General features: G+C 37.6%; 1 protein-coding gene across 8 annotated transcripts in view; it reads right to left on the bottom strand.

Annotated features, from left to right (window-relative positions):
- The window catches only part of LOC5579235 (nuclear transcription factor Y subunit beta), a 37,587-nt gene that overhangs the window by 17,610 nt on the left and 6,242 nt on the right, over positions 1-13,735 (bottom strand). For all 8 annotated transcript variants that reach the window (XM_021847270.1, XM_021847263.1, XM_021847269.1 and 5 more), the window contains one exon: positions 2,510-3,737. In XM_021847270.1, coding sequence (XP_021702962.1) covers positions 2,510-3,292 — 783 coding nt within the window. In that variant the 5' untranslated portion in view covers positions 3,293-3,737. The remainder of the gene's footprint in view (positions 1-2,509; positions 3,738-13,735) is intronic.

Raw genomic sequence — 13,735 nt, 5'->3', positions numbered from 1 at the left:
CCGTGTTATTTAGGTGACCATGGAAACGAGTGAATTCGGCACCGCTCAAACGTCAAATTAGTGAACTCGTGCATTGGTCCATAGCTACTTAAAGAGATAACACAAATTCAACCTCTAATAAGAAACTTTTCACTTGCCCACGTGACTAAAAAATGACGGTGTTTCAATTTAGTTGTTTTTAGGTCTATGTCGAATTAATTCTAAAACTTTTTTTATTACAGTTTAAACCTGTCAGAGGGGACAACTTAAAAGTGATACAAAACATATTTTCCGCAACTTTTTTCCACTGAAAATATAAAAATAAGATTGCACGCCGCCAACTTGTTACGGAGTGAAGACATGTTAACAATCTTTCGCTCTATTATACAATAATGGCTGAAAAATCTCATACCTATCGTAATGTTTTGAATGGCTACAAAGGTTTACGCATGAGCTTAAAACTTCAATTCACATATTCAATAAAATATACCAGTTATTTTCACTTACCCCATTTACCCACTTGCCCCGCGGTACCTTATACCAAGCAGTCAGTATCGTGCCAAACACTGGTCAGGAAGCAACTCGCGAAGTTGAAGATGTCTGAGAAGGAACGTCTGTTAGGGAGCACCTCAAGCAAGATCTTTGATGGTTTGATCCTACAGCTGAAATCTGCCGGAGCGAAACTAGAAGAATGTGACCTGGTTTCCCAGTTATTTGTAACCCTTGGTGAATCGTATGATCCGCTAGTAAACGCATTGAAGAATGTCGGTGATGACAATTCGATGTTGGACATAGTACGAGAACGTCTCTAGACTTAGGAATTGAAGAAAAGCGACCGAATTATGGATACTCACAAGGAGAAACCTTCAGCGTTCGCTGGCAATAAACAGAAAACCGCAACCGTTACCAAAAGAAAGGAAACATGGCTAAAGATTGTCGAGTGAAGATTCAAGTTGATGCCAACGTAGCCAGTGGAGGTAACGTTTCGACAGAAGCTGTTCGAAGAGAAGTAGTGTTCAAGCTTGATTCGGGAGCCAGTGAATACCTCGTCAATGAAAAGAATTGCTTCAAGAAACTCGTGAAATTAGGTCAGCCGATTGTAATTAATGTTGCGACGAAAAATGAAACAATTCAAGCTTGACGTAAAGGTAGCATAACTGGAATTAACAGTTTGTAAGTTAAAGTTATAATCATGTTGCTGTGCGTACCAAATCTGCGAGCAAAGCTTCTTTCTGTGAAGAAACTAGCTAGTGCGGATATCAAGGTAACGTTTGGAAGAACAGCAGCGAAGCTGGAATATGAAGCCAAAGTGATCGCTGTCTGGTCAAATACGAGGAGATTTCTATAATCTAGATGTCTATTATGCTATGAACAAGCATCTGTGTACGCTTGTCAAGTGGAAGAAACAAATCTCTGGCACCGTAGACTGGGGATTTCGGAAGCGCAAATTTGAAAACCCTGGCAGGTATGGTAACTAGGATGCCGAAACTATCTGAAGGTATGGTCTTCTGTGAACCTTGCATCTTGCATATTTGCCAAACAATGCCAAGAGTCGTTCAAAGGTACACGTAGCACGATTGTTTGAGCTCATCCATTCAGATGTTTGTGACCCAATAACACCGGTTGCTTGGGGTGGTTCACGCTATTTTGTCTCTTTTATAGATGACTCGCATTTTGCTGTTGTATACGTGCTGAAAAAAACCGGAAATTTTCGAAAAAGGCAGAAACTATGAAGCAATGGCAACAGCTGAAACACGGCAGAAAATAACAAAAATGACGGTAGACCAAGGTCGTGAGTATTGTTCAAAGCTTCAAGAAGAATTTTACGCGTCCAAGGGTATACAAGTCGAATCAACGATAGCCTATACTCCACATCAAAACGGGGTATCGGAAAGATTCAACCAGGACAATAATCGAGAAGGTCCCAAGATACCTGTGGAATGAAGCAGTTCTGGCCGCGACATATTTGTTGAATAGAAGCTTGACCAGTGCCATGAAGGACCAGGTTACTCCATTTATCAGCAGAAAATATAACCTAGAACACACTTCATGTTTTGCAGTTGCTATTTGGGTAGGAAGTTCGCCTTTATTCTTTAATATGGGACTGCACCAACTTCATATTTTTTCACAACATTTTCAAATAAAGTATGTTAAATTTTGTATGCATTGTATATATTGAAACATGAATATTTCGATGCAAAAAGATGTTGGCTAAAAAGTCCATACGGGACAGTTATGCTTTTATGGGCAGTGTGGAATCTGAAGATCGTAAATACAATGTATCGATACAGACGAATTTAAATATAGAAATTCTAGCATGAATTCCGTTCTGGTGGGTTTCGATTCTACCTATATGGGTACCCGGGAAGACACGTTCTACTACGCCAATCTTGTATTAGAAATGATCTGAAACTGAGAAAATCTGTCGATTTCAACCATAAAATTGATGAAATTTCCCAAAACCCGGTTAAATTATTCCGCATAGAGTTTTCAAATTCTAAAAATAATGATTCGCTAACAAGCCACCTACCTGTGCCATCGGCGCCTGCGGAAAACCCGGGATCGGAAGCGAAACCTGTTGCTGTTGTTGAGTGGGTGGCGGCGGTACTGCCTGCTGGGGTGGCAACGGGATTTGCATAGGGATTGGCTGCTGTTGGGATGCTATGGGATGAGGCTGAGGAGGCTGAGTTTGCGCCGACCCTGGTCCCATTCCCAAGGGCGTCCCCGCACTGTTAGGCGGCGGGGGCGTCGCATTCGATAGACTATCAGTCTCCTGTTGGTGGGGATGGTGGGGGTGATGACCACCTCCTCCCGAGCTGGTTTTCAGCTCGCAGCTCTTCAGTTTGTTGAATATGTCCCCGCACTTCATGCGTTGCTCGAACGAGAAGACGGGATGGTTCGTGGCCATGGTGTACACCAACAGCAGCTCCTGCAGTACGTCCTCGTCAAAGAGTCGCGCAAAATCCCGATTGCCCCAGCCTTCGAGCGTCTTGAACAGTTCGTTCACGCAAGTATGATTGCAGGCTCGGATCAGCGCCAGGAACATGGCCATCTTCCGGCGGTTCTTCCGATCCGTGGGTTCTCCGCTCTGGCAGGAAGCGATATCCGAGATGAACTCCTGGGGGTTGTTGACCCGCAGTTCGATGCCACGCAATTCCTGGGCATCTCGCCGGCCGAGCTCCTCCAAACACGTCCCCAGGAAGCGCAGCTCGAATGGAAGGCACATATTGAGCAGGGTGCACATCGTATCTATCCGGTTGTAGCTCTGTAACTCTTTGAACCAGTTTACGACTTCGTCCTTTGTATTAATCATTTCCAGCAGCACATTTGATGTCAACCGGGGCCAGAGGGGCTTGTTTCTGTTGTGATCCACTGCTGCCGGATGATCGGTCCTCGGTATTACGGTGCTGCGGTATTGTTGTTTCGCTGATGCCTTCGTCTCGTGCAAGGGTTGTACAAATGATGATGGTTGTTGTGATCGATGAATCGATGTCTTTTCTGAGTGGTCAGGTCCGGAAGTTCAGCGTTTTCTCGCTTTCGTTATTGTTGTTATTCTCGGCATACGGACAAACGATCCATGCAAACACACATCCAAGAGCACCCAGGAACAATAATTACTTCACACGAACGCGCACATCTACACAAACACTTTTTTTAACTACAACCTTGCGTTGTATGAATTCCACTAAATGGGATTTGCATCAGTTTTTTTTTTGTTTGTTTTTTTTTTGCAATTTCACACTGGAACCAACGTCAACCTGAATAGCGATGCAGGAAACAATGAAAAATGTCCACTCTTTCAAATACAGTGGCGGATGAAATCCGCAAACAGGGTCAAAATCCATACACTTCATACAAATAAATAAATTACGCGTTTTGTATGAATTCTACAACATTTCCCCAAAAACCAGTCCCCAGAATTTTAATCCCAAGAAATCAATATATTCTTTACAGTGCCGTAGCGTGCAGTTGGCCAGGTTGGCACCCGCCAAGGGCGCCAGCCTAAAGGGGGCGCCAAAATGCGTGAACCACTTGGTAAAATGTTTGAAGATGCATATTAAATTAGGGATTCTTATTTGTAACACTATAATTAGTAGACATAATATAGAAAAATATAAAACAAATCTAAAGAAAATCCTGAAAGGCTTCTTACAAAAAAAAAATGCAAAACGCATTTCAAAAGATATGGCTCATTCTTTGCATTATATATTTTGTTAGTATGAAGTTTGAATAACTACCCATAAATTAAGTGTTTTTATGAGAAGAAACAAAGATTTTCATTATGTAAACTGTATGTTGCGTTCATTCGATTTATTTGTTAAAATCATAAAGGCCCAAACGCAATGATAGCGGAACGCCAACGGAATGCGGAACCGGTTCGCCAGCAAGAATAACACCATCTCCACTGAGCTGTCAACGAATGAAAGTGAACCAACAACATGAACGATAAGCATGTTATAGTTCATGCTGGCGAATCGGTTCCGCTTTCCGTTGCCGTTCCGCTATCATTGCGTTGGGCCTTTAAGAAACACTTTCCACCAACGTCTCTTTGAGTAGTTGACACGCCAAATTGAAATTCTATTAAGACTTAGGTTGCAGACAAATGACTAAAGTAGTAGAACAAAACCTCATTGAATCCCAGGCTGGATCGTAAATGAAAAGTTCATAGAATACTGAGCATGAATCTAACACTATCCTGGACGGTATCCATTAAATTCTGGGCAGGATTTCAACATAAAATTGGACAAGATTCTCACAAAATCAATTACAGAGTAGAGCTCTTGCTTTATCTTTATAGGTCTTTCACATAATTCTAGGTGTGATTCTAACAGAACCCTGTGTAATTTTTTGATAACTCTGACCGTTTTTAATCAACAAACCTGGCTAAACAACTCAACAACAACATAATTTTAGAATTTGTAATATATTTTTATTAATTCCAAAAATCTACACTAGCTCAAATTAGATTGATTAAAAAATGGTGGATTTTTTTGTAGCAGACATTGTTGTTAAGATTCGACAATTTTTCAAAAATATGGCCTGGTTGAGATTTTTCTTATTCATCTGATGGTTTTTTAAAGTATATTCCATCAAAAATATGTTTGGGGAACATGAATTTGATATACCCTCGATGAAAATTCAATTAAAATGTTATGTAAAAAAAATATTTGAGTTTTTTGCAAATATTTCCATTTTTTGGTTTACTGTAACGAAAGCTTTCAATTTCAATGGTAAAAACAAGTCCTTGGAAATTAATTGAAAACTCTTTGATATACTTGCAGTATTTTTTATGGACTGATGGCAATATTTGTAATTTTCTTCCGCATTGCTATTTTGAAATAAAATTTCAAGTGAATATCTTAAATCTACGCAAAATTTCTAAAAAACAATACCCTTTAAAAATATGTTTATTTCCGAAGAATCTAAACCATAGGATAGATGGTTTTGATTCTTCCGGGAATTTAACAATTTTTCCTTATATTATATTATGAGGTATGTCTTGGTAAAATATTCTTAATTTTGTAAGGAGTTGCTATGGCTTTAGAATTCTATTTTTTCAGGCATAAGCTCTCTAATTCCTTCCAGTTCTTCCGGACAAAAAGCAGTAAGAGTCTACCACAAACAAATAGCTCAAAGATGTTTGAGAGGATTCGTACACAATTTTGTATTTCAATAAAATTCACAATTTTGTATTTCAATAAAAAATTTTGTTTGGAACACAAGTGAATTCTGTAGATTTTATCTAGCCACATAAACTGTATTTTTTCAGAATTTTTCAAAGCATCCTTTTGATAACATTCATAAGTTCTCAAGCCATTTTCATGAAAAAATTAGAATATACAACTTCTTTTACAGTAGTTTAATCAACAGAATAATAATATGTTCTGAACTTAAGATTTTTTTATTTCATTAGCGACATTTTACACTTGTGAGTACTTTCATGTCGGATCACTAAAGAAAATATGTTGACTAGTTATGACACTTTGATGATTTCCATCAAAATTCATGTAATAATTGCACTAGTAGTTCAAAAATAATTTTCAATGGAATTTTAATTATATATTTTGATAAGCTTCGTCCAGGGGGCGCTGAAATGGAGGTTTGCCAAGGGCGCTATTGGACCACGCTACGGCTCTGATTCTTTATAAATTATGCTTGATAAACAACTAGAGGAAGGGATAGGATAGTACAGTGCTTCCCAAACTGTGCGCCGCGGCGCCCTGGGGCGCCTTAAATCTTTTTCAGGGGCGCCGTGGGCCGATTAAAAGTAAGGCCTGGCAAACCTTCTCAACTTATGTTATAATTGTATTACATTGATCGAAAGCATCAGACGAAAGTTGAATACGAAAATCGAACAAAGAAGACAATTAAGCTGCTCGCCACAGAAGTTGAATGCAACTTTTTGGGAGTGAAAACATTAAGATAGCTTTGAGATATCGCTCACCAGTTCAAAAAAAAAAAATAATATCTATGTTCAAAGTTTTTCAAATTCCATGTTCCAAATTTATGTTGACAAACATTGTAAGATTCTATAACATTCCCCAGAAAACCATTCCCCCGAAACCCATTCCCCAGAATTCCATTCCCCAGAATCTCATTCCCCAGAATGTACCATTCCCCAGAATTTCACTCCCCAGAATGAACCATTCCCCAGAAAACCAATCCCCAGAATGGACCATTCCCCAGAAAATTATATACCTACTTTAAAGTTTTGAAATAATCTATTTAAAAAACTTGAAAATTAAACTCCATACAAAGTTGTTTACAAGTACCGTAAAGTGCCGTAATTCAGCGCAGTTAACGAATAAAACATTTCAAATGCTTAATTAAAAATTAGTATTGCATCAACAAAAAAGCTTTATGGGTGGATCGCTAGCAAATCTGTTTTAGATTATGGCAAAAATATAAACTAGACTGTATTCACACGTCACAATTGTGATTTTTTTTTGAAATAGTTCACTCGTTGACATTGCTTAATTCCGCGCATTTTTTTAACGCTTTTCCATATTCCGCGCAGAAGAATGCCTAATTCCGCGCACTTGCAAAACAATCAAATTAACATTAATTTTGTATGAGGCAGTATCCATTCATTACGTAACGCTGAAATTGAACATTTTCAACCCCCTACCCCCTCCACAACACTTTTTGTATGAAAAAAAAAGTAAAGTTTTGTATGAGCCGTAACGTAGACTTTTTTATAATTTTTTGACTATCACATGAAATAAGGATAAACATTTGTTATAGTCTTTTCCTGAGACGAGACTTGCGAAGACGGTCTTCTTATTCTGTCATTGCTTTTTTACTTATTCCTCTGTGTTTGTATCAATCATGCGCAAACCCTCACATGAACATCCCAGCAAATATGCAATTGCGATTGCATCACACCGAAACATAAAAAGCCTTTGAAGTGAAATTTTATGCCAGAAAAAGTTGCAGACATTTGAAATAACTATAGTCTTGTGTTTAGATTTATCAGCAGCATTGGAACACTGAGGTTTTTATAACAGTTTATTTTGAATACAATACTTTTCAATTTTTCAGCATTTGGACGTTTCGCGACTGCGGAGGCGTTGATATTTTTCCTTTTCCTTGTCAGCTTTGGGGTTGCATGTTATTCCAGAAGAAAGGCCAGAAGGCTTTCCCAATATTCCGGTTGTTTGCGAAACGTATTTATGCATGAAAATACTTCCTCAGATAAATATTCAGCTGTGAAGACCAATATAGCATGTTTTACTTGTTTGTTGTTCTGTAAATAGCAGTGCGCGGAATTAGGGACTTATGAAAAATGACGTACCCTAATGCCGCGCAATACTTTTTGGGATAAATCTCAATAATTATGCTAACATTTGATAAGATTTCATAGAAGCATCATGAAACACATCTGTAGCAAGTAGTTTCATAGAATATTGCATACATAACAAAACATTTTCAATATAGAAATCACGTTTGTTTGTGTCCTACAGTCTTAGCACGGACGCTAAGGAAATTGAAAAAATGGCGTCTACTCAGACGGGCCTCCTCTGATTATTTTTTTACGCCGCGAAAAATTGCTCTATTTGCTTTTATTTGTTATTCAAACTTATTCTAAATCAAAGTAGCATCAAATGGCGTTAAAAGTTGCTGCAGTATTGATCTGTATTTCCATATGTAAATAATTTTGTATGAAATGCGCGGAATTAGGCAATGCGCTGAATTAGGGCACTTTACGGTACATGAGAAGATTAGCATTGGTGCTACTAATTATGAACACTTAACGCATAATTCAAATTTCATTTGCAAATGAACTATCACAGTAGTTTCACTTTTATTGGCACTTATAAAAACTGATAGATCAGTCTATGGGGAAACACAATATCCAATATTTATTTAAAAGAATATACAACTCATCACTTAAGGGGCCCAGATAGCCGTAGCGGTAAACGCGCAGCTATTCAGCAAGACCAAGCTGAGGGTCGTGGGTTCGAATCCCACTGGTCGAGGATCTTTTCGGGTTGGAAATTTTCTCGACTTCCCAGGGCATAGAGTATCTTCGTACCTGCCACACGATATACGCATGCAAAAATGGTCATTGGCATAGTAAGCTCTCAGTTAATAACTGTGGAAGTGCTCATAAGAACACTAAGCTGAGAAGCAGGCTCTGTCCCAGTGGGGACGTAACGCCAGAAAGAAGAAGAAGAACAACTCATCACTACTCTGCACAAAATAGAGCTACACCCTTCTTTCGGTATAGTAGATTCCAAATGTATAATTCCACATGTATGTCCAATTTTTATCAAATGTAGTGATGTATGCAGCTTTTCATCAATGTTTTAAGAAGGTGCATCACCTCTTACTTTTTAGGGCTACACCGATTAGAATAAAGACGTTCGTAGTATCATATTATACGTTTCCGATATAATGATTACGTAAACTCGGCAGAATAAAAACTTACTATTCTGCACATTAAAATGATACGCCCTTCTTTGCGTCAAGTCTAAATTACAAATGACTTGTTTAATTTTGCACAAAATAGTGATACACCCTTCTTTCAGTCTTATCCTGTTGACGATATAGACAAAATTTTCCGTAAGAATACCAAATGGAAAGAAGGCATTTGGCATGATTGATTAAATGATCAAGGACCATTTGGTATAATGGTTATTTGACCAATGACCATTTGGCATGACATGAAGAACATCCTTTTTGAAAAGAAGGAGCATAAGTATGGCTGGATGGCAAATGGTTTTATACCAAATTATTTTATGCCAAGTGACCTTTTGCTATATGGGCTCTCCATCGATATATTTTGCCTATATCATTAATGAGATAACACTGAAAGAAGGGTGCATCACTATATATGCAAAAATAAACATATAGTCTGTATATTTTATGGGAATGTATTAAAAAAAGGGTGTATTATAATAATATGCAAAATACTCATGAATAGGGGGATTATGGGCATATTGGACACATTAGGTAAATGCTTATTTTACATAGAATGGAAATATGTTTCTTTGCTCTAAAATAAATCCACCGCTTCCTCTGCTTTGCTTATAAACTAATTTGAAGCTGAGAAAAAAATATAGTAGAATTTCAGAGGACAAATGAAGCAAAGCGTAAACTTTTATACCGTCAAAACGTTCATATACAATACAGATTTCGTACAGTTTATAAAGTTTTGCTGAAATATGCATATTCCCAGAGAGTAAGGGGGTGTCCATTTCGCCCCGTGTGTTCATTATGTCCCTAACCCTCCTACCTACATATTTGTTTTGTCACATCAGACCTTAGCCTGTCACATAAGTGACTCTTCTTCCTCTTTTCTGGCGTTACGTTCCTACTGGGACAGAGCCTGCTTCTCAGCTTAGTGTTCTTATGAGCACTTCCACAGTTATTAACTGAGAGCTTACTATGCCAATGACCATTTTTGCATGCGTATATCGTGTGGCAGGTACGAAGATACTCTATGCCCTGGGAAGTCGAGAAAATTTCCAACCCGAAAAGATCCTCGACCGGTGGGATACGAGCTCACGACCCTCATCTTGGTCTTGCTGAATAGCTGCGCGTTTACCGCTACGACAATCTGCGCCCCCACATAAGGTGACTCACGCAAAGCAATAATTAAAAAAAGAAAAAAAAATGGATATTCATATAGCTTTCTGGGGAATGGTGCATTCTGGGGAATGGAATTCTGGGGAATGTTACATTCTGGGGAACGATTTTCTGGGGAATGGTTCATTCTGGGGAACGGAATTCTGGGGAATGGTTTTCGGGGGAATGGTTTTCTGGGGAATGTTATAGAATCACATTGTAAAGGTATATACAGTAGACGTTCGGTAACTGCAACATGTTTACGTATCACTTAGCGAACGAAATTCGATAACTGCAACGACTGACAAACGTCAACAACCCATCAACTGACGTAAAATGAACGTGAAATTCATTCGACTGTTCATTTGGACTAACAGGGGCTAACATGGCGCACCATTTTGACGTTTGGTGGTGCGATAACTGGAGAATTGTTGCAGTTACCGGACTTGCAGTTAAAAAGCATTGCAGTTAAACCGTTTGCACCGACCGAACGTCTACTGTAATAGAGTTTTCTGTAGGATTAGTTAGAACTTTCTCAGAGTTTATATATTGATGAAGTTCTGAAACAACATCCTCTATAAATGATATCAAATTGTTATTACGCTATAGTCACAACCTTGCTGGTAGGGATCTCAGTAACAAACAGATCTTCAGGCTGGATGGAGTTACATAGTGTTGTTAAAAGCTCCACTATGATTTTTTCATCTTGCTTGCTTGCTCTTCCTCTGTTTACCTGTGTTATACTACACATTTTCATAGAAACGGAAGAACTTATGTTATTAATTGTTTAAGAGAATTGCAGCCCTAGGCTGACTCATTTCTGCGATCATATGTCAAAAAGTAAACTAACCTGGAAAATGCCATAATTTTTATTCTCCTTATCAAAATTAAAGTCGCTTAGTTATATCGAGAAGGGGGTTTCACAACACTGGGAGAAACAATTTAACTTTTCTTATTTCTTATTCTGATGCAAAAATGTTAACCATGTTAAAATCTTTCGCAAATGTAAAGACATTTTTATAGTCTCGAATTTAAAGGAATCCTTTGACGATTTTTTTTAAATCCTGCTTCGATCAAAATTTGTCGTTTTTTTCTATTTTTATGCTTTTACAATACAAGCGGCGCAAATTTAGCAAGAATTTAAAGTTCACTACAGGATCCAGAAACACCAGAAACTGTGATAGTTCAAAATATAATTTAATATTTTTTGCAGATTCCTATTTTTTGTAAAAAAAAATGTGCAATTGTTTTTCATATCAATAATTTTATCGAATTATCAAAGAACGTACTTTTTGCAAAAGTAGATTTTGTTCTAGCATGAAAAGTCTGGCAGAAACTTTGTCGAAAATATTCATATTTTTGTATAAAATGATAATAGTGCGCCGCGCTTCTGATAAAAAATGTCAAAGGGCGCCGTGATTACAAAAAGTTTGGGAACCCCTGGGATAGTAATATAATATCATTTATATCCTGATGTTTTCTAGTAATCAAACCTTTTCCGAACAACCGACAATGAACAAGCCACAAGATGTTCAAGATCCTTTCTCAACTCATCTTTGGTAAAGCATTATGCCAAATGATCACTCAGTGTTCAATATAATTATGCCAAATGGCTCGATGTCATGGGCTTCCCCTTAGAAAATTTACTTCTTGCATTAGTCAGAGACATTAAAAAAAGGATAAAAGAAGGGCGCGTCACTAGATATTAATAAATTAAATTATACCGTTTGTTCAAATTTTGAGATACCATCGATAGAAGAGTGTATCATTATATTGTGCAGAACAGTGATGGATATCTTGTCACATCAACGTAATACAGATTATTGATTCAGAGACGTATTCCAGACATTATCTGACATTATTACAAAGCAATTTGGCATAATAAAAAACAACTTTGCTAATTGTTAGTTGATTGGGGAATGATTTTCTTGGGAATGTTTGTAGAATCCTTGTATGAAGTGGACGGATTTATTCTTATTTCTTAGGTATGGTATGGTAGATCAATTTTAAAGATTAAAAATAAAAGTACAAAGCGAACAATTGAAAAGGCCACAACTCCAAGAGCTAAACAAAGAGAAAAAACGCAATCAAATTTCGTCAAACAATGATTATCAATGTATATAGGATATTTATCAATTAATTTTATAGCATTTTATCGTCCAGAAAGATTAAAAGAGTTCATTGATTTCAAATTCATATCAGGATCCTTAAAAAAAGTAGTGTGACACTCTTCATCTTTATTATGAAAACAAGGCTTCAGGCTCTTGAGGGTATCATCATAGTAATTATGAAGTATTGAGAAGATGAATGCCCGAATTTAGTACTATACCATTTGATTCCACTAGTGTTTGTATCCTTTGCTAAATACGAGTATTTCGACCTCAACTGTAAGGCCGTTTTCAATCGATGTCAAGTCATAGAAGTTTCACTGTATTGGTTTTTAAAAAGCAGAAACAAAATGTTAAATGCCCACGTGTCGTTTCCTTCACTTAGCAAAAATTTACTCTTACTTTCCTTAAGTTTTTCGTCACAAACTTGCAGTTTTAGCTTTTTAATACTTTCGGAAGACGTTTGAAGTGATTTCCGATAATTTAACGGAGATCAAAACCTGTTTAGTTGTGAAATGTATTTTAACCGGTTATACGGTTGGACAAATCAGTGAATAAAAAAAAACTGGACAAATCAGTCTTGTTATATAGAATAATCTACCAAAAACATGACCAAAACAAGTGCTAGCGGCATTAGAGGCATAATGAACAGGCTGGTGTCCATTATCCCTCTATTTCCCTACTTGAGATTTCAATTGGTTTTGAATGATATTTTTCCTCATCTGTAGAGCCTTTTATTTTTAGGACTACCTTGCCAAATTTCCAAGGGCTCTAATAACCCTTTCCAAATGTTTACATTCTTTGATTAAGCAATGCTCCGCAGTTGCAGAGTAAATACTCAGCAGTTTCGTTTTCAGCTTGACAAAAACGACATTCAGAGGATTGGAACTTTCCTATCTTTTTAAGATGATAACTACTTGGGCAGTGACCGGTCATCAGGCCAGATATTACCCTAAGATTTCCTTTATAAAGATTCAGTATAGCCCGGGCTATTGCTAGACTGGGTTTTATAAATCTTTTCGCTTGCTTGGATGTATCCGTGACGTTCCAATTGGATTCTACTATAGACATTTCCCAATTTTTCAGTTTTATCCTGAGTGTTCACTCAGGAACACCACAGAACGATTCATGTCGGCGATTTCATTTCCCTCTATTCCGCAATGGCCTGGCACCCAGTACAGTGTAACTTCGATCCTTTTGGTCAATTGCTTCAGAGAAAGAATGGATTCGCACACTAACTTTGATCTACATGTGAATGCCTTTAGAATCTCAAATATAGCGGCTTGGTTTACCCACTTTAAAGGGTCTTCGTTGTCATCCAATCTTCTATTGTTTTCATATTTGAATTCAAATTAAATTACTTGATGATCTTCACGTGACCAATGAAATCACCATCCAGTATTTTATTATAACGAATAAACTGCAAGGTATTTGGGTTAATTCTACGAGTGGCGTGAGGTGACAATTGTCGGTCTCGTATAGCGAGGTGACAATTCTCGACTCGAGTAGTGACTCGCCGTGCAAATCAAATGGAGAGTCACTTCACTCGAGTCGAGAATTGTCACCCCGCTATACGA

The sequence above is a fragment of the Aedes aegypti genome, chromosome 2, assembly GCF_002204515.2.
Source record: "Aedes aegypti strain LVP_AGWG chromosome 2, AaegL5.0 Primary Assembly, whole genome shotgun sequence".
Lineage (NCBI taxonomy): Eukaryota > Metazoa > Arthropoda > Insecta > Diptera > Culicidae > Aedes > Aedes aegypti.
The sequence above is the reverse complement of the archived record's forward strand: the minus strand, read 5'-3'. Positions and strand labels throughout refer to the sequence as shown.